General features: G+C 41.3%; 2 protein-coding genes across 4 annotated transcripts in view; both read right to left on the bottom strand.

Annotated features, from left to right (window-relative positions):
• Positions 1-12998, bottom strand: part of mybpc1 (myosin binding protein C1) — a 46939-nt gene extending 33941 nt beyond the window's left edge. Inside the window, exons 1-5 of the mRNA XM_050035702.1 lie at positions 12859-12998; positions 6155-6181; positions 3456-3530; positions 1415-1630; positions 314-361 (exon numbers count right to left, since the gene is read on the bottom strand). Coding sequence (XP_049891659.1) covers positions 314-361; positions 1415-1630; positions 3456-3530; positions 6155-6181; positions 12859-12880 — 388 coding nt within the window. The 5' untranslated portion in view covers positions 12881-12998. The remainder of the gene's footprint in view (positions 1-313; positions 362-1414; positions 1631-3455; positions 3531-6154; positions 6182-12858) is intronic.
• A 5697-nt stretch (positions 12999-18695) lies between these two features.
• On the bottom strand, positions 18696-21112 carry spi2 (Spi-2 proto-oncogene). Of its 3 annotated transcripts, none has more exons than XM_050035737.1 (5): positions 20997-21112; positions 20825-20897; positions 20648-20745; positions 19530-19674; positions 18696-19170 (listed from the first exon to the last, which is right to left on the bottom strand). In XM_050035737.1, exons 1-5 carry the CDS (start codon positions 20997-20999, stop codon positions 18863-18865), a joined length of 627 nt encoding a protein of 208 aa, XP_049891694.1. In that variant the 5' UTR covers positions 21000-21112; the 3' UTR covers positions 18696-18862. The 3 variants fall into 3 exon arrangements, with proteins under 3 accessions (XP_049891694.1, XP_049891693.1, XP_049891695.1); XM_050035736.1 differs by having other exon boundaries at positions 20825-20909; positions 20997-21061; XM_050035738.1 differs by having other exon boundaries at positions 18869-19170; positions 19530-19718; positions 20825-20909; positions 20997-21061.
• Between the last annotated feature and the right edge of the window lie 719 nt (positions 21113-21831).

The following is a 21831-nucleotide window of genomic DNA, read 5'->3' on the forward strand; positions in this document are numbered from 1 at the left end:
GTTTCAACTGTGGCATAGATTTCTGCCACTTGCCACGAACCTGAGGCTGAAATGCACATTACACACCAGAAAACAAAATTGTTGGATGAATTAAACATTAAATTCAATCGCCACGATACAACTGACTAACTAACATAACAGTAACTCATGATTAAAATTTAAAGTACTTAAACTGTCTTCGTAAACGCACCCATGAGGCAATGGAAGTTGATTTGAGCCTGACTTAAGGTGAGTGCTCCTTTGCAACCATCCCCAAAGGGTGAAATGAAGAGGAATGAATTAGAAAGTAGTAAGGGTTGTTAAGGGTACCAACCTGCTTGGGGTGTTGGGGATGGGGCAGTGGCTGGAGCATCATCATCACCTGCAATAAATGTGTCATTGACAAATAGACCCACCTATCAGAAAGCTCCATCACTGGCAGGCCAACAAGACACAAGACTGGCAGGCCAACAAGGCCGTCGATCACATGCGGGACAAGAATGGAGCTTGACATGCAGCTCTCGGACAGGAAGAAAGAGACCAAAACATCGTCCCATGATTTAACCCTAATGACTAGAGATAAAAGAGTGTGGGATCACGAATGCTCATTGAAGCCGCAGAATCAAAAGCACAAGCTCTCTAGCACCGCGGCACGCATAAACACACATGGTTGTGTAATAAAAAAAATCAACCTTTAAGCAGCAGGTGCAATTCATATTTGCAAAAGAATGCTCATGACCCAGCCAACAAAAGCATAAAAATCCTGTGTAACTTCAAAGAATCTCCGCCTTTTTCCCAGGAGCTGTATCCTCTCTCTCAAAATCAGTTCAACTCACCTGAAGATACTATGTAAGCAAAACCGACAGAAGGAAACCAGCCATTTGCCGTATCAACACTGTTTAGTATATGTGTTTTTGTCTGCTTATGTATCGATTTTAGAAGAAGGTTTGATGACTCACCTTTCACACAAATAGTATCACCTTCAGTTTGCCATTTTAGGATTTAGTCAGTACTTCATCCATTAGTCCCTATTCATTAGTCTACATTAGTTCTTATTTCTCATTTCTGAAAACAGCACCATAAAGTCCTGAGGTACAAGTGTATTTTTTCTTTGAAGGCTGCATGCAGTTAAAGCCATGTAGGAATTAGAGCAGTGTTTTAAAAACAAATGATAAGTTAATGCATGTCTCCAACCAGTAAGAGTGAAATCCATAGCATTCTTAGTAGGGAAGTACATGTAATCTTCTCACTTTTAACTGAGAGTAAATCTAGGCTTTATGTCATTATTGCCATGCTGCTGAGCCATGAAGTGCGCAACTGCAAAGTAAGACTTTCAGGGGTTGTTGCAGTAGCATTATAACAGAACGAGCTAGAGGGGTACACATGCATTTTGAGAGAGAAATGGGACTGATTCAAATTTAAGAAGCATACTTACCAGCTGGTGGGGGAGAGCAAGGGCCCTCTTCCTTTACAGCAGAGCTACCGGACTCTGCTTGCTCGTTTACCACAACCTCAATAGGCTGCGGTTGGTTTGAGCCATTCTCGGTGGGGCTTGGCTCCTGAGCCACCACAGGCTGTGGTGGCTCAGGCTCTGTGGGCTCTGGTTTCTTCCCATCAGTCTCTACTGGCTCTTTCCCCTCTGCTACCGGCTCTGTACAGCAGATAAAGCGCTAGGCTGGAGCAGCAAGCATGGAGCACAACTACTAGCAGCCCTGCAGGGCAATGCTTGCAAATGGTGCGGGTATAAATAGCTAATGACCAGTTAGCCACGGTCCTAATTGGTGACATTTGAGTAGGGAAGGTAATTTTAAAGAGTCTACAACCACGCTAGCAGCTCTGTGAGGCTTAAACACAGCTAACAAGCTGTGTTGACATGCTAATGTTCAGCAGGTGTATTGTTTACCATGATCACCGTCCTTATTTAGCATGCTAGCATGCTAACATTTGCTAATTAGGAGAGATGGGACATAGTCATTTTTTTGCAAGTCACAAGTAAGTCTCAAGTCTTTGCACTCAAGTGCCAAGTCAAGCGAGGCAAGTCACGAGTCAAGTCCCAAGCCAAGACTGGCAAGTCCCATGTCAATCCTAAGTCAAGAGTGACAAGTCCTACATCAAGTCCGCAGTCAAGACAGGCAAGTCCCTGGTCAAGCCCCAAGTCAAGATTGACAAATCCTATGTCAAGCCCCAAGTCAAGACAGGCAAGTCTTGGGCAATTCCCAAATCAAGACAGTCAAGTCCTGGGTCAAGTCCCAAGTCAAGATTGACAAATCCTACGTCAATGAGTGCCCAACAGAATGAATATTGTATGTTTCTGTCCTGTATTGTATTTAATTTGTCTCATATTTGAGAATGTGTATTAAGTCTCTTCCCAAAGTGATGTGGGGGAAAGTATTAAATATTTTCAACTTAAAAGCCTCAAGTCCAAGTGAAGTTATGATTCATAATGTTTAAGTCCAAGTTCAGTTGTAAGTCTTTTTTGATTTTGTAAATTCAAGTCTAAAGTCATCAAATTTTCGAGTCTGACTCGAGTCCAAGTCATATGGCTCAAGTCCACACCTCTGCTAATTCGCACCAATGCACAGCATATGGGCTTCTGACCCTGATGGGCATATCAGTGGATTTCATTTTTGGAGAAATTAAGGTTTTGAGCTGATGGAAACATCAGAGGACAACTGAAATCGACAGAAATTCCTCTTTGTACCATGCATATTTGCACAAAACTTCATGGAAATCCATCCAATAGATATTTCAGTCTGGACCAAAGTGGTGGACCGATTGACTGACATTGCATTCCATACAGCCATGCTGCCAGTGTGGCTAAAGAAACAACCCAAATTCATCATTCAGATTCAACCAAATCATTCAGTTTTGTCCAAAATATATCTGTAATCAAAGCAAAAATGTAATGCCATCATGTATCATGTTTTGATCAGTTGCACCATTGGAGCATCTATCTGGTCATTGCATATCTATACTGTATCGTAATCAAGGAGGCAGGGATTTACTGACGGTATGTATGAAATTATCTGTTAGCTTGTATCATTGAATTTAGACAGCAGGCCTTTGACTAAGGCCCACAGAGTCAGTAAAACCAAACATCCCGTATTCCTTTATGCCTCCTGTGCGATGACCCAAGATGGCACACACTAACACAAACATGAAGACAGCTACAGCACTCGTTACTGTCAGAACCAAGCGTCATGACAAATGCAGGCAGAGCAGAGCAGGCATGTGGGTAAGTGCAAAGATAGTGCGGAGGTGATCTTACAGCTAACCTAATTAACTTTCTGTGTGAACATACGGTGTGTCGAGCAATCATACCTACACAAGAACAGTGCAGTTTCAGGCCTCTCAGAGTGAATTAAGTGAAGAAAAAGAAATCGTGAAGGCACACACCAAACAAACGTGATGTAAGTGTGATGTGCAAAAGAACGCAACATTCTGGGGAGAGTGAAGGGGGCGTCAGGTTTACCCACCTGGGGGTGGAGAAACCTCCAGGGAAATCTCAGGAAGGGGCAGGGCAGGGCCGTTACTGTCTGGGGCAACACTTTCTGAGCATGTGACAAATATAGTGGTGGATGGAACAGCTGCTTTTTATAAGCACAAAGCTTCAGCATCTGCAATGCCTCTCTCAGTCACACACTCAAACATAATCACCAAAATACACACAGACATAAAAACACACAGACGTGTACTAACTCACACATCTACGCCCACCTGCCTGTATTCACACTTCATCACAATGAATCATACTATTCTCCCATTCGATGCAACACAGACATACACAGGAAAAAAACTTATCGTAGGTCTGTTTTCCTGCTAATAAAAGTACAGTATGTGTTAAGGTTAGGATTATGAAATGTCAATGAGGTTCACAGTTAAAATGCACACTAATAGACACAGTAAATTCAAATAATACCTAGGCTAAAGGCTAAATCATACTTTATACTTTCATCAAGGTGTAGTGGTGGTTTGCTGTAGATTCCTAAAGTATAAGCAGTGTAGGATTTACTACTGCAACACTCTCTGGAAGTGCCAAGCAGTGTTGAAACTTTCTGGCCTTGTCCAGACTGCCAGCCCACATCTGTTTTTTGGCATTCAAGATTGTATCTAGACTGATTTTAGAATGTCTGGACAGCCAAGGACCACATGAAATGCTTTTTTTTTTTTGCAAATCGGATCCAAACAACATTTGGTGGTGGTTGTAAATGTAATTCCATTGGGGTTTCTACAGATGCGTCTCTACAGACGCTCTGGCTGCTTAAATTGGATTTCATTGCGTCACTCGCAACATTATGCACAACAACGTCAAATCGACATCTACGCAAGTGCTGAGCAGAGTCCATCATGCTACTTGCAGAGCACTATGGGGGACGATATGGAGATCACACAGTACCACAGTAACCCACCCAACAAATCTGATCTTATCACTTGCAAACAACAGTGCAGACAGTCTGTCTGCATCTGAATTGATGAACAAATCAGCCTTAGTAATTGTGTAATAACCTGTTTAAGATAAGGCATACTTGTATTGCTAACAAGAGCAGTTGCAATGAAAATGGCTTCACTGGGTCATGAAATGCAAGTTATCACTGCACTTGTATGACCACGTGTTGTTTAACATGTTTTGACCGGTGTTGGGCAGTAATGCATTGTATAATACTTTGACACTTTGACATTATGCAGGGTCGGCTTGTTTGTTGTCTCATTAGGAGTTTGGTAGAGGGAAATTACCAGTCTGATTTGATCCCAAACATGTTAGCTTAGCGCCGAAGTACGATTAGCCTTTAACAAAAGTAGAGATATGCGACATTCTGCAATTCCAAAGATGTCTTATGCTGCCTTCAAGTAACCCTGGCTGCAGAAATTTTCTGAAAGCTCAGAGTACACAAGTTCACGGACGCCATGGAAGCTAATTTTTCAGTGGTTGTTTAGGTAATGTGTTGTAATTTTAGTCGTATAGAGATGTTGATATTACCAATGGTCTCATCTGTCTGTCATTATGTAAAGGCATTATGTCATTATGTCTTTGCATTTTTTGCATTACATTACCCACTCCCTAGCTTTCTAGATTGTACCTCAGTGACTTCTAGACGCAAAGTAGCATTCATACTGCCGTTGCTTGGCAGCTGAGCTCTTGCGACTTAACCACTTGAATGCTAAACGTATGGTGTACGTAACTTCTCATGTCATATCCACTTGCTCACTGGTTCCATTTGAAGGCAGCGTTTTTTACATATTGTGTCTTCATAGCTAGCTTGAAAACATTAGCCACAGGTAAGCCTAAATTCAGGACTCACCTGGCTTTGTTTGTTAGTGTGGTGTCTATTGAGTTGCAAAAGTAGCTTTGACAAAGGCGATATAACAAGCAGTGTATCCCATTAATTTGATGTTGAGTAAATAGGTAGGTAACTTAATTACTTTTTTAGTAAGTAATATGTAATAAGTACATTTTTGACGTTACCTGCCCAACGCTGGTAATGACACTGGAAATCATGAGCCAGTGCACTGCTGTTCTGTGCTACAGCTAAGATCTGACTGGCATTTTTGAATAACCTTGAATGAATTATTTATCTGACAACTCGTAACACTTTTAGTTCGCCCCTAAAAAGCTGAGCTCTTCCCCTCGACTGTGTTGGAGCCTCAAGATGCTGCAGCTCCAAGGTCAAACCCCAGTGGCGGCAAAAAGCCAATTGCATGCCAGCACCTTGCTCACATGGGGCAGCTGGGGCGTCAGCTGAATCAACAGAGAGGGATCAGCTGGCTGTCGAGAGGAATGTCAGAGATACTGACAGCTCGGTCGTCACCACAGACCACTCTGGAGCACAGCAGCTTGTCTATACTGCCAACTATTGGCTCCACATTTACACTCCTATGTGACTGTGTTTGCACATTCACGCCAAGTTCAAAGCTGCGGTCGTCACCTTATATGTTTAGATGTGCTCACTTTTGCCCTGTGCCTATAAATCTTTGTGCAAACAAGTTTTGGCGTTTGATGGACAAGAATATTCTCTTTCCAGAAATTTGGGTTCTTGTTCCCTTGCTTTCTTCTTCCTTCACTTGTGCAGCTACTCTTGTTTTAATCAATCTGCTCTTGTGCATACATTGTGCAGCAATAATCTGCTAGACTGTGAAGTGACAGGGGGAGATTAGATGTCTGTTGCCGTCCACTCACCTTCTGGCTGGCCATTTGGCACCTCATCTGAAAGCGAAACAAAACACATGACTGTCAAACATGATAACAAGATCTCTCACAGTCCTCATCACCCACAAATTTCTGTCCAATTGCACACATTGACTTATTTTATTGACATCCATTCACCACTAAGCCATATCATCTTTGTGTCGGATGACTGGCTCCTCATGCGTAGACACCATGTTGTCTTAACTGATTATGATAGAGGCCCCCATGACACACCATTTGTTTGCCCTCTGCCTTGTCTAGACTTATGAAGCTAATGGTGGTGGTGGTGGGGTAGCTACAGAAACATGTTTGGATACGAAATTCAAAACCTGTAACAGGACTCATGCAAGGCCCCAACACATCAAAGCATCCATACAGCCCTTGGCATGCAATGATGGGGTTAAAATTTTTTGCCTCATTTGTTAATAGTGGGTTAGTGGAGCACAGAGCCATGAGAGGTTGTCTGATACTCATGGGAGTTTCAGATAAGTCATGAAACATCTGGACCTGCCTGTTTTTTTTTTGTCCTTGCTGAGAAAAGTTTATGTGGCAGGGGGATTTACAGTTAAAGGTTAGCACCCATAGCAGTCCTGCACCTCCTAAAAACCGAACTGTATGTCAAGGATACGGTGGCTATTAAATACCACTTGGGAACTGCGAGAACTGTGAATAGTTATCTTAAATTACCTGCTACTAGTTTCCACTGCGAGTGAAGATTGTTGTTTGTTAAGACAACATTAAATAAATTTAAACTTGACCTGTTATGCTTTTTTTCTTAGGTTCATACTAGTATTTTGGTCTCTACTAGAACATGTTTACATGCTTTAATGATCCAAAAACACTTTATGTTCCCCATACTGTCTTTGCTGGAACACCTGTATTCACTCTCTAAGCCCCTCTCCTAAAATAACTCACTCTGCTCTGGTAAGTCAGAGTTTAAGGGTCTTCCTGCGCCATTATTGCAGCTGGGGAATGACTGTAACGGAGAGTAGTAGCACTTTTCACAGTGAAAAATCACCAATAGAAGCTACTTAACACAACTGGACATGTTCAAGCAGGAATATGATCTGAAATGGGGGAGAAATTAACATCAACAACCACGATTACATGATTCCCCTGACGTTAGCATGTAGCTTTTTGTAGCAGTGTAAGCTACATAATGTAAACACTTGGAGTAGTGTCCTGGACCAAATGGGCCTAAGTGCAGTTGATTGGTTGATCTTTTAGCAAAAATATACAGTCTAATAGGTTCAATACTGACATGATAGTGGCTTCAACAGAACCAGCTTGGTTGTTTTCGAAAGCCCCAACAGTACTCCTTTTTACAGTCTTTGTCCCAAATATATCCCACATTGATAAGCAATTGTAAATTAAGGATTGATGGATTATCGGGCACCAAAGTTAGCATTTTTATGATAGTCGATAAAATAAATTAATTGAAAAATGCGATACTTTGGCTCTGATTCCACTGCCTGCCTCTGTCTACTGTCTCTGCTCTGCTGCCTTCGTCATTTTCTCACCAATGGCTCTATCTAATTGGTTAAACATCAAAAGTGATAGCCTGACACAGCACTGAAGGATGCTGTGCCATATTACTGAAGTTGTAATAAACATTAAAATCTAATATGATGAAGTTGTAAAAATACCTGGTGTTTCTGCTAGTAACGTTCTGCTGTTAGTCTAATAGTAGTTACTGGATGAAACTTAAGTTGTAAAAGTATGAGAACTGCAAGGAGAGGAAAAGGGAGTGAGACAGTGTCTGGGTGTAGGTAATAAATATGATGAATTCATCATAGTTTATGAATTATAAACAAAATTGATCACTGACAGTACAGACATTTCATACAACAGACGAATGTAATGTAGAATTGCTGATGGGCATTCAACCTGAAACGGATCCATTAATATGAGTCAGCGTCATGTTTGTCACTTTTAGGAAAATTCCACTCTCCGCTAGGCTAATTTATGCAGTGTAAAATGTCATAGGCCTATGCTAATAACTTTAGCATGTTGTGTTTGTTGGGAAAGCATGTCTAGCAATAGATAATTGTTTTGTCTTTGAGCCATATGAATTACATTCTCAGAACCCATCGGCTGTATCCGGCGTCTGACTTCCAGCAGACGGCAATACAGCCTCTGGGGGCAGACCCCCGATTTTTTGGCATTCCGGTTTGATTTGGGCGAAGGAGGCGAATCTCCGTTTCCATCTTCCGTTTATATATAAGTAAATATGCTGAACCATTGCGATGGATTCAGAGTTTGCAGTGAGGCCAATTATGTTCCGCCTCGTTAGTTCAACGCACGGACCGTTTAACCTGGCAACAACTGCAGCCGGCTCAAACGTGATTGGTCAATATCACGCGGACTACAAACAGTCTACAACCGGAAACCAGGGCTCTTCCGCTGTTCTTCCGGAGGCAAGATCTCCGGGGTTTGCCTACAGACTCTACATTCACTGAATGTAGAGTCTGTATATAGAGACTATATGAATTATAATGGAACCAAATCTTGTGCTTGTTTTTATTACTGTCACTATTGAACCATGTTTCATGGGGGATTTAGATGTGTTAGTTGAATCAGTCAGACTTTACTGAAACACCACCACCAACTTGCGTTTTGGAGATGTATTATAGAGCGACATACCAACATCAGGGAAGGCAGGCTACAATACATGCAAGAACATTATCTTTTTGTAAAGATAATGTTGAAAAGTTATTTTTGCACCATTTAATGTAATCATACATAGGATGCTTAAAGGCATTTGAACAAAGTTTTCTGTTGGAGTTGTGAAGTTTGTGTTATATTAAAGTTTGACACTATGATATTATTTTTTACTGCAAATGTATATCGGTTCAAAATATTGGTTATTAGTCTCCTTGTTTGCCAATAATTGGTATCGGGATCGGCCCTAAAGAAAACCATATCTGTCGCTCCCTATTATGAATGGCCTAGCACGTCTCTGGCCACTGCAAATCTGTTTAAAGCAGACCAGAGATCAGATGCATCTGTCAGAGCAAACAAGACATGAGCTTGCAAATTTGTCTGCGCTAAACATACGCTGTGCATTTGGCTTCAAAAGAACTCTGTCTCATTGCGTGGTGAATGTGTAAGCTATAAGTTGTCCACAAGAGCGTTTTGGAGTCATTTGATGGTGTATTTGATTAGTTTTGAGGGAGAGAGGGGGTCGTACTGTTCACCTCCATTTTGTGCGCTGAGCAGCAGGCAGCTCTGCCCCACCGATCTCTGAACAAGAGGCACTCATAATTAAAGGTAATGTACCTACCCATATGACTATAGGGATTACAATAGGCGAATTTGCCAAAATGTCGAACTATCCCTTTAAGGACAACATTAAGTAAGTTTAAACTAGACCTATTATGCTCATTTGTAGGTTCATACTTGTATTTTGGTCTCTACTAGAACATGTTTACATGCTTTAATGATCAAAAAACATGTTCCTCATACTGTCTTTGCTGGAACACCTGTATTCTCTCTCTATTTCTACTGCAAATGTATATTGGTTCAAAATACTGGTTATTAGTCTCCTTGTTTGCCAATAATTGGTATCGGGATCAGCCCTAAAGAAAACCATATCTGTCGCTCCCTATTATGAATGGTCTAGCACGTCTCTGGCCACTGCAAATCTGTTTAAAGCAGACCAGAGATCAGATGCATCTGTCAGAGCAAAGAAGACATGAGCTTGCAAATGTGTCTCGCTCTCAGGCAATAGATAGTTCATCTTGTCAGTGAATAGGTCCAGGGAGCTTCTCTAGAGCCAGCAATTGGTAATTATGCCACAAAGATCTTAAGCATATCTTCAAAATACAGTAGGAAATGAAAATTTCAATACCCAGTATTCTTAAGTGTCTCACTTTCTCCCAGAATAGCTGAATGTGTTGACAACCCCAGCCTGATGTTTCTTTGAAATCCATTTGCAAAACACAACCAACAGTCTGAGACTTGATGCTCTTCCTTCAGCATCTTTATCTGAAGAGAAACCTTGGTTCCCTTTAAAAGGAGTCTCTTTGCAAGCTGTTTGCATCCAGTCTATGAATACTGCAACATGATTCCATGTATGTCCATTGACTATGCACCATATTTAACAGCCATTTTCCTCCCATCACTTCTTAACTTCTGATATCCCTCCACTTGTAATGATTCCCTCAAAGCATTCCTTGTCAAAATTAGCCCCACTCCCACCTCACTGCAAAACAATGTATCGCTGGCCACCGGGCCACAATCCTGCAGGGTCACATCATACACCCGAGAATGAGCTTCGCTCACTCTCTGTCTCATCTCCATTGAGATAATGAGAGTGGAGAAAGGTTTTGTTTTACCTCTGAGGACTCCCAGTGCAGCTGACAGCCCTGCAGGTATTTTCAGCTGTTGCCCCTGCTGGCGTGCAGACAGAAGGGCTCATACAGGCTCCGATGAGAGCCAAACTGCCGACAGCTTAATTTTTCCTAATATAGACCTTTATTGCTTTAATACGCCTACAATAATGATACTATTTGCCCTTGTTGTGATTCCTTATTCTAGTTCTAAGGACTTTGACAAGGAACTTCTATGTTAAATCTGATGAGAGTTGAGAGCAGGGTGGCAATTAGCTGCTGACAGGCTTCTCTCCTGTAGCTGAGCGTGGGTTTAATTTATGAGGTGGTGTTCTGTAACACAAAGCGACAGCTAAAGAGGACAGAGCCCAGGGAGAGTGCTGGACCTTAGGGACAGTAAATATCATGAGGTGAAGACAAGGGCTTGTTCACAACTGAAACCCAAAACTTAACGACGGCGAGGACAGTACTGTAAGGCCTCTGGGCACAGGGTCAGAGGTTTTAATAGCGAGGTGTCTGACCTCTGAGTGATACAACCTGAACTGAAGTTGGCAGGGAGATGTCTGTTTTGGTGTGTGGCACAGGAGGGGGTTTTGGCGGCTGTGGAGGACGATGGAAGGGAACAAGGGATGGGGATTAAAAGTGCACTCATTCTGAACTATTCCCGGGACAAGAATCCAAGTCCCAAGAGATCTGCGGGCGACTCAGCCAGTTCGTCATCTCTGGTTTGGACTTTTTAAAGGCTTGAGAGTGTGGTGTCTAAAACAACAGCGCTGGCCTCCTCCTCTTCAGCTGTTCAGGCTCATTTAAAGACAATACTTTTCTACTCTCATTTATCTGGTGCTCTGGACTACGCAGCTATTTATGGGTAGTGTTTGTAGCAGATTGGAATCTGCTGCCTCTATTTGCCCATGGCTTTGTCTCTGAGGGGATCAGAGTTGTTTATGGCCATGGATGAACACTGTGGGGGCAACTGCAATGTACACAATCAACAGTACCAAGGTGCATAAAAATGAAGGCCAACCTGAGCATGACATCACTTCAGGGGCTTAGTTTCTTCTGGCTGTTGCAAACTCCTACTCTTTTGTGACCACAGATCACCCAACAACAGATTAAGACAAGATCTGGATTTGAGGAATGGGATTTTGAAGCTTGCAGCTGGCTGTTAACCGTCTCCCCATATGTAACAATCAATGCCAAAGAGCTCCCATGAACCAGATTTTGAAAATGCAAAGTCCGCTGTTCAAAAGGTAACCAGTTAATTCATCTGCATAGACTGAGCTATTTGGGGCTAACTTTATACTTAGACCATTGGTTCAGATAAGGGAAAAACGTCCCCCTCCCCAGAGAACTTTCACATGGGGAAAAGCAAATGAAGAAACAAAAGAGCAACAAGAGAAAGGATCCCTCTTTCAGGAATAAACAGACAGGAAATACATTTCTTAAATGCAGAAAACTGTATTAGCTTCTATGTGCAAATCATGCCCTAGGTATCAAGAACAACCAGGGACGGATCAATGCTCCCCCAGAGGATAACATGTTTATTAAAAACTTGTATCGGCTCTCATCAGGAAGGCCTCCAAGACTGAAACAAAATGTTCCATTTCCTCTACATGGGCATGTCTGGGTCGACAGCAGACCCCAAAAAGAACTGCGCTAATGTGGAGGGTGGGAGTAATACCATAGCGTAATGACAGACAAGAACGGATTAAAAGGGAATGTTGATGGACGCTATGGTGCTGGGGAGTGATTCAGTGTTAGGGTGGGACAGGGGATGGGTTAAGATGCTGTGTGTGGTTGAATAAGGAGTTGAATTATGGGCAGGGGGCAGATCCGAGGGGTATGGCTCCCATCAATCATCAGAAACACAATCACAATCAGGTTATTATTTATCCTCATACAGCCCGGCACTTGCTCAAAATTGCATCATTCTTCACAGGTCTTTGCTTGTGTCCGGCTCGGCACTCGTCAACATTCCTCTGCCGCGCTTCATCATCGTGTCTTTCTCCAGCTGGATCACACAGAACAATCCAGGATGCCAACCCCCCCGGGAAACAATAGTATCTGCTCATAAACCTCAAATCTTCTCTTGCCCCCCGGATGGTAGAAACACGCATGCATCAGTAATACAATACTGCTGTCAAAGTCACTTTGAGGATTCCTATTAACAGGCTGGCAGGCAAGCCATAAAGTGATGGACTCTGCTCCCCTCACACAAACCAATCATAAAAATCAACATAAATGTACTTTTTTTGCTATCACACCAATTCAAACCTGCAATATTTTGAATTTTAGTTGTCACATGCTTTGACGTTACTGTTAGTGGCAACATGCTGATCCCATCCTCACTACCAAAACTCCTACCTTTCTTTGTGGGCTCTGGCATCTTGAGCCGCTTCCCCAGAAATAAAGCGAGTTAAAAACTGCAGGTAGGACAGGTAGGTGCCTTCAGAGTAATGTGACTGCACAGGAGGCCAGGTACGGCGTGGTAGCCCTCTTGTCCAGGAGGGAGAGAGATGATGATAGAAGAAAGGGTGGAAGTAAAAACCTCTGGGACCCCTCGGACCAGAGTGATGGGAGATGAGGAGGGCGCAGGGATACGGTTTGGAAATCTCAGTGGGGGAGGAGAGGAGGACCAGTGACAGATTCAGGAGGGACAGGCTTTAAAGGCCTTATATAGAGAGTTGGCATGCTCCTCCTCTCTGTGGTGGACGCTTCATTGCTGTCCCCTACCCACTGGCTGCTGTGCCAACTTTTTAGATGAGAAAAAGTAAAAGTTTGTTTTTTAATGCTGCCTTGTACACAGAAGTAACATCAATATTATGCATTTTGCGATGTATTGGCTGAGTGGATTAAAGTCAAAGATAAGAAATATATTTGTTTTGTAGCTGGAGCAAAATAACTTCATTTTCAAATGTCAAAAGTTCTGCATATAACAGTGTTTAAAGGGGTTTCATAGCTCATAATGAAGCCGCTTACTCACCAGGGCTACCTAGAGGTAGATGGTAGGGGGCTATCATGTTTCTGCAGCCGTCCTGGTGGCAGGTCGGCATTACCAGTGGTAATAGCCAAATGAGTGGTGCCACTAGCTAGGTCCCACCTGACCAGGTGGTGCACAATGCAGCGTGGCCAAGGCTCACATTAGCTAACTTGTGGAGACTAGAAGGTGGGCAGTGAGTAGTATGTTTCTGCATGTTAACGTGCCTAGCCGGCTGCCTGTCAGCCAACAGAAAATAAAATAGAAGGCACGACATTTACATCACAAAACATTAACATTTCACCAAATCTAAATGAAGAGCACTTTGATATGTGGTGCTAAAGCTCACTGAGTCAATAGAGCATTGAAGTTAAAGGACAGGCCTCTTATATTAGCTACCAGTTAATGGGTGTCAGGCTGTCAAAAACAAAATTAACTGAAACTGACATCGTCTTGTTTGACTTATAGGAATAGATTGACATTTTTTGGAAACGTGCTTATTTGCTTTCCTGAGAGTTAGGTGACAAGCCCAACACCACTTTCATGTCTGTACATTAAATATGAAGCTGCATCCAGCAGCTGATTAGCTCAGCTTAGCACAAAGACTGTAAAAGAAAGGCCAACTGCGAGCCTGGCTCTGTCTTAAAGTAACAAAATCTACTCACCACCACCTCTAAAGCTCACAGATTAACATGTTATATCTCATTTGTTCAATCCACTCAAATCCGTATGTGCCGGAAAAGAAATATTCCTGCACGACACCCTGTGAAACCACAATGTATGTATTTTTACCCTTCGGTATGACAATAGTGGTATCAAACTTCTCATGTAACCCTTACCAAGAAAGGAACTGGGTCTATTGCCCAAAGTGTCAGTGTAATTTAAAGTCCAGGAGAAACAGCATTTCGGAAGTATCTAGTCTCAGTATCATGACGTGAAATAAGATAGGCAGGCTGGATATAACATGACAAGAAATCTGATTTTATTGTTAAAAAGTGGGTGTGTCATTATTGTGAGGCCCTGATGGTGTAATGGCAGTAGGATAGAAGTATCCGTCAAGGAGAGAGGGACGAGGCTCATTGTGTGCGCCATGTAGCTGTTAAAACAGTCCATTGTAAAATGCCTTGCACGTAATCTGAATTTATTTACTGAGAGTGAATACATTTTAGCCAGTGGGCCTGTAACCACGTTATTTTTTGGGAAACAAAGACACACCAATGTGGCATGTTGTTGCGAGCTAGCTAGCTAAATCTGTGCTGCTAAAGTTGGAGATTTGGTTGAAATTGGATGGTGCTAGCTTATGTTAGCACACATCATATTTTTGCAGAAAGAAAACATGGTTGGATTTTGATATATATGGATATTGTAATCTTTTGGTATATATACATATATTGTTGAATAGGTGTGCAGTATGGCAGCCAGGGATGTGACATACAAGGGTAATGAAAGGCATTTTTCATTAAATCTTGATTTTAAGACCAGATTTGTTTTCATCGCTTCCGTATTTTTGCATCCCTATCAGGGTGAGGGCTGTCAGTGGGGCATCGAAGGTGAGTATCCTTAATGCACTGCAGAAGTAGATGAAGCAATAGGTTGGATATAAAAAGGGAGAGGTGTTGTCATTGTCACAGGTCTGAGGCTGATGTAATACTCTCCGACATCAACAGATGATAGAAAACATATTCAGAGAGTCTGCGGCTGTATTACAAAAGAAAAGTTTGAAGTGACACGCAGCGACTTGGTGCCAGATGGCGGATATCAGTTTAATCCGGGGGGAATGCTGCACAAGAACAGCAGGCTCTCCAAACTGGCAAATAAATACTGGAGAGATGCCTGGGCGGTGGTTATATGGCCTATACTTAGAAAGCTGTCATAAACCTTGACATTTGACATGTGTATCGGACATGAAAAGAAGGTTTCATTGTGAATTATATCATCGATGTAGCTGCTTTGGTCCTAATTAATCTCTTTAGCACGTCAAACACAAGTGATAAATCGAGTGTGGTCTCTGATCAAAGGTTGCAAAGATTAAACAACAAGGCTGAAAGCTGCTGGATTTACGAGCAACTGCGCGTCTGGTGCTGAGGCTAGGTTACATGTGCGGTACCCAGCGCCTGCAGAGGATCTAACAATATCATAAACACTTGAGCATGTTAATGATCCCAACATGGGGGTGCACTTAAAACATGCACAATTACTTCCCCAGACAGTCAAGACGGGGCACAGCTCTATTTTAGGGGCTATAGATACAGTCTCTTCACAGGAATGCAGCTTATATCCACTGTCAGAAATTTGCTGGGACAATCATTCCATACAGGAAGATCCCTGAAATGAATCACTGTGGCTACAAAATTAGATCTATACTGCGAGCTGACACATATCATATGATGTGGAAGCGTTTAATTGAGAACTTTCCTTAAATGACCATTTTCATTATTCAGTTCAAAGTATGTGGCCTTTCTTGGTAACAGACACCCATAGCTCAGTTAGCCCATTTATAACCCTCAGTGGGCTCCAGCAGTAAATACTGGGCTTAGGGAAGTATCATGTGGGTCCGCTACAAACAGCACAAAACCATTTGGTATTGCCGGGGATGGCCGGGGGTTCATATCACAGGGGCGATTTAGCCATGAGGTCACAGCACAGCATACAGGAAAGGAAAGAGAAGCTGAGCGGCTTTGAGGTGGACTACACTGACACCCTCTGGTTCCTAACAGCCAGCAAAATGTATTACATGAGGGAAAACACATGCACACTTGTCAACAGATGTACATTAGTCTGCTGCATGATTCTTTACTCTGGGGTAAAGATAGTATTCTTGTATTTGTAAGTAAGTTACCTTTGCTTACCTTTTGACAGTGTTAGGTAAGCTAGAACATGTGCATTTGCCTCCCCCAATACATCAGGAAAGTAGCAGAGGACTTTTATTTTGACAGAATTCAAGACGTTTACATACACCATAAATTGCTGCAAAAAAGCCACAAATTGGTGCATGAAAATTCACCAGAATGCAGGGAATTAAGGGTTTGACACCCCCAAACTGAAGTTTTATATGCAGCTTGAAAGGAAACCCACACTCTTGTGAACATTTGATGCAAAGTTATTGTAAAATATAATACAGAAAAGTCACATGCCAGCAAAAAATGCCACTCAGATGAGTTTATTGACCCGTTCACAGGTCATATATAAATACAAAGCAATAAAAGCCCCCACTATTCATGTGAAATTGTAGGACTGTCAGCTTTAGTTTTGTAGACAATGTCCATCAGTCAGACACCTGCTTTCCAGAAACTAGAGTCCAGGTGGAGGTATTGCACCAGGCAGGACTACTCAGTCAGCCAGGTAACCTCTAAAGTAACATGCAACAACAATATACTACTGTATGCAGCTGCATTTCAAATGTAATGGTGTTTTGTTAGTGAAGTGAATTTAATATTTTTTTTTAGTTTAAACATGGACATTATCCTCTAAATCTAAGGATAATTTCTAAGAAAGAACTATTCTTCGTGGACTTAGAAAGTTATCTCATTTATATTTTGTGGTGTAAGCCTATTTGCAATTAAATTGCAGTGATTTAACATTTCAACATTTATTAATAAATAGCAATAATCAGTACTACTCAAGACTAATTTGGTCAAAGGGGATCCAATTACAGTGGAGAGGCAATGGTAAAATAAAAATAAAAAATCATCTTTGTCATTTTATGCTTGGGGACCACATTTAACACCATCAAAGCATCTGTTTGCACACTCACACACAAAATCTGCACTATAATCCAAGTCTTAATCATCCATTTGTATGCTCAGTACTTCCCAAACACAAGAATTTTCACTAAAATGTAATAATTCAAAACTAAACTGTAAGTAAAACTTCTCCATGCACTTTTTAAAGCCAGAGTCCATAAGGTTTTAACAAAAATGCACGTGTTCAGGAAGTTACAAGCTTGATAACTGAGACTTGGATTATACTGTATAAATTTTGTGAGAATTTGTCAACAGATGTTTTGATGTAGTTTTGCCGTTGTTAAATCTGGTCTCCAAATGAATCAGTAAATCAATATGGCCGCTGTTTTTGTGGTGGCATGTGGGAAAAAAGTTTACTCCACAAATATAAGGTAACAGGCACGGCCAATTTATTTACAAGTGATTATTTTGTGGGTGAAGTATTTCTCTAACTACACAAAAAAAATTAAATTCACGACTTGAATCACTACGCAGATGTGAATGTAGTTGAACAACCAACAAGATACTGCAAAATATATTTAACTAATAGTTTGATAAAATATAGTTCACTATTACTAAACACTGCCTTTTAAGATTTTATGTTACTGGTTATGTTGGTCAGCATTATAGTAAAACTTCATGTCAGGTTGGAAAATGATGCTTAGATGGGAGCTAGTCTAGTAGTTTTTCTTGTCAATTCAGTATTCATGTTTTATTGTGTCTGTTTTATTTTATTTTTTTTATTGTCATTAGTAGTTTGTTGTCATTGATTTATTTTATTTTATGTATCTAAAATTTGCTTGTTTTACATTTATGTTTGGCTCCCTTTTGTAAGGATGCCCTGCCCTGAGAGGCAAGCCAGCTTTTTTTTTTGTGGTCATCATGTTTTTATTTTATTTTATTTTATTTTTCTCCATCTGTGAAAACAGGTAATTTTTTTTTTTACTAGAAAAACAAAAAACTCACTTGCCTGTCAGGGCTTCTGTACTTTTGTCTTGGATTGTTTAAGTACATATTTGTTTTATATTATAATGTAATTTTTTTGTGAGGACCCCAGCAAGCATAGTCGGGGATCCAGATTTATTAAACAGACCCAGAATCAGCCCCATTGCTCTGAGTGTAGTCCTGTTGCTCTCAGTGTAGATACTGTGCAGAGAGATAAACATAACAGCTAAGAATAAGGACAACAAAGCTGGACAAATAAAGGTAAAGAATAGACAGGACTAATATGTACACAAGCATGTGGAAAAATAGGTGTATATATTTATGTAGATACCAAAAAATAGGATAAAAAGTCTATATACAAGTGAAATATAATTCACCACAACTCATTGTTATCTTTTACTTTGTCACCATGTACATCAGTGACCTCCACCCATGGAGGAAAAGATGTGCAAAAAATGAATTGTGCACTGCATTAAACAGTCAAATAAAAATATAAATATGGTAAAATGATAACAGCACTATAAGGCAAAATATTTTTTCTTTATTTCTTTTTTTATATTTACACCACAAACTGAATGCATGTACTTACTTCAAGAAAACCTGATATGTAAATGCAGTTTGCCAAACTCATAACAGAAAGTGAAAGGTCGTAGACTTTAAAAAAAAAAGAACACATTTAGAGTTTTATATGAGATGATATGAGCTACACAGAATCTAGTCCACATTACAAATCTCCTCGTTGACACTTCTGCAGTAACATCAGTGTCTCTCTGCTGAACTGATAGGTGAGCTTCTTCTTCACCTTGAAGATCTCTCCGGAGCGGGCGTAGTTCCTCAGGGCGCGGGACATCTTCTGGTAAGTCATGGGCCTCTTGTTGCCCTTTCTCTGCCCCCACAGCGCTGCCACCTGGTCCTTGTTCGTGGAAGAGAAGCGGAAAACACCGGCTGCTGCTGGCACCCAGGACACACAGTGGGCCATGTTTGGATCCTCCAGCATCTCAAACAGAAAGTGAAAGAGTCGCACCTTTCCACCTGCAACCATTGAGCAAACAGACAGTGGCACAGTGAAGAACTGACAGGGGTTTAAAAGAAGGAGGCAGCTGTGTTACTCTAAAACAGTCTGGCTACAGTTAATCATTTCCTCAAATACAACAATTCCCAGAAAATCTTGTCACTGATGGGATGCCATTTAGCGGAGGGTGTAAAAACTGTAAACACTGCGGTTATCTGATAGATATGTAAAAACAGCTATTGAGCTACGCCATGCACGGCCCCATTGTTTTTGACGGTAAAGGGAAGGTCTCTTATTTGCTCTCTTGGTATTGTTTCCCCCAGGCTACTAGCAAGCGAGGCAATAACAGTATCTAGTGACCAAAAAAAGGAGAACTCACCACTCCCCACTGTGTGTTTGGTTGGTTGTCTTGTTGATACAAAGTTTGGCAGTGACCCATGCTCACACAATGTTGCTGTTGTGTTCTGGCTGAGAGGTGACGGGGTGTCGTGTGCCAGCAGAGGCTGAAGTGCAGGTTTGATGATCTGTGATAGAGGAAATGATGAAGAGACACAGCTTTAAAGGTCCACTGTGTAGGATTTAGGGGGAGATATAGACAGAAATGGAATATGATATAATAACTGTGTGTTTCTTAGTGTGTAATCACCTGAAAATAAGAATCATTGTGTTTGAGCTGTTTATATCTACATAGGGAGCAGGGCCTTGTCTCTAGCACCACTATGTTTCTACAGTAGCCCGGAACGGACAAACCTAACACTGGCTATTCACATTTTTGCGTCGGCCACTCTAATTACAGCCCCTCCATGATGAGAGCATTGGAAAGACGAATATTTATTTATTTTTATTTTTTTACAGTAAACTGCCTTATTTAGTGTTATTACCTGTTTAAATTACCAGGTCTATTTCTTTTGGAAAGGAAGACACCTCTGCAGATAATTTGGCTCCCAGTCACAACCTCCCGAGCGCCTAGATCTTAAGTTATGAGAGAAAAAGGTGAGCAAACATTAGCATTGGCAGTGCTAGCGGCCTGTCTCTGACATGCCGAACAGTGTTGAAGAAACACTGATTTATAACGTGAAACTGCTTTATTCAGTGTTTTATCCCGTTTAAGTCTGAGGGTCTGTTTGTTTTGGGGAGGAAGAGACCTCTGCGGATAATTCTGGTCACTGTGAAACCCTCCTGAACATCTTGATCTGTCTGCGATGAGCCAAACGGCTTCAGAGAAACACTGATTTTTAGCTCGAAACTGCTTTATTCAGCATTTTACTGGTTTTAATCGCCTGGTTGACTTGTTTTGGAGAGGAGGAGACCTCTGCGGATAATTCATCTCACGATAAAACCTCCTGAACAATGAAGGAATTCTAACCAGGAGAAGATTCAGCTGGTAGTAATCCTTAACCCACACCCTAAATCTTACACACTGTCCCTTTAAAGTTTAGATTATATGGGCACGTCCTACTACAACTGTCTTGTGTGGAAATTTTTTTTAATGCTTACAGGTGGCCCATAGCACATCCAGCGCTGCTCGCTTGACTCATCCACAGGTGCACTTCTTTCATCTACTGGCTCACCTGCAGCCCAGTTCACCTTGTCCACTGTAAAAAGCAAAACAAATGCTCAAAGATCAAATTAGTCTTTAAGTATTCAGTTAAATTTCCGAGGCTTTCCTCTTACCATTGTCCCCAGCGTTTTGCCTGTAGTACTCCTCTAGGAACTCTAAGATCACCTCCAAATCAGACTGAGAGTCCTGTAAAGAATTCTGATAAAGATAAATAATTCAAAATCAGCCTTTAAAACTGCATAATGCTGAAGATATTTCAATCCTTGCAACGAGGCTGCTCTTTACCATCACTGATGAGGCTGAATCTAAAGCAGAACAGTCCTTGCACTTTGGGAGAATTTCACAAAACTGACTTCAAGACTCTCAAGTGCCCCGACTCTTATTATACCCCCCGCAGAAGCGGGGTTTTCTGCATAACACCAGACGTTTTCTACCCAAGGCTCACAGGAACAATGACCACCATCCCACAAACACCACCACCAGTCAACCCATCAACAAAGCCTCCCAGCGCTGACCACATCCTCCCCGCTGCAGCAGATAAGACCAGGCCTGGAGGCAGCGTCGACACAATGCTCTCTTTTCAGGAAAAACACACTTGCTGCCATATTTTTCCTCACAGGATGTGTCTTAATTTCAGATTTTTGTCATGCTCCTGTTGTAATATTTCACTACAATGGAGACAGTGCCAAATCTTTCAACACGGTGATAATGCCAGTGTTTTATTTATTTATTTATTTATGATAAAAGACGAGAGCACAGCTGCAGTTTGTCGTTATCAAGTCAGAAAACCAAACACAAACGAGAGTACACAGATTGATTTATTGGGTGTGTTAAAACAATTCAAAATAAAAATTAAACTTCAGTACAAAATGATTTATGATATTAACAACAGATATGTATTAATACATACATTTATTAATACACAATAAATATAATAAGTATACAAAACGTTTGATCAAGAAAATTATCAAGACACACGTCACCACATCTAATGCTTATTACTGGTTGCTTGTTGAAACAACAGGAGCCATAGACTTAAACTTTAAAATATAAATTATTGTTATAAACTCTAATCTTCCACGGTCTTGTACACACCATAGTCAAAGTCGTGTGTTCAAAT

This window comes from Epinephelus moara, chromosome 23 (assembly GCF_006386435.1).
Source record: "Epinephelus moara isolate mb chromosome 23, YSFRI_EMoa_1.0, whole genome shotgun sequence".
Taxonomy (NCBI): domain Eukaryota; kingdom Metazoa; phylum Chordata; class Actinopteri; order Perciformes; family Serranidae; genus Epinephelus; species Epinephelus moara.

Coding starts and splice junctions, on each gene's coding strand:
- spi2 (XM_050035736.1), bottom strand. Junction 20,746..20,824: donor GCAAAACGCTGGGGACAATG/GTAAGAGGAAAG, acceptor TGCTTTTTACAG/TGGACAAGGTGAACTGGGCT. Junction 19,675..20,647: donor GGATGTGCTATGGGCCACCT/GTAAGCATTAAA, acceptor CCTCTATCACAG/ATCATCAAACCTGCACTTCA.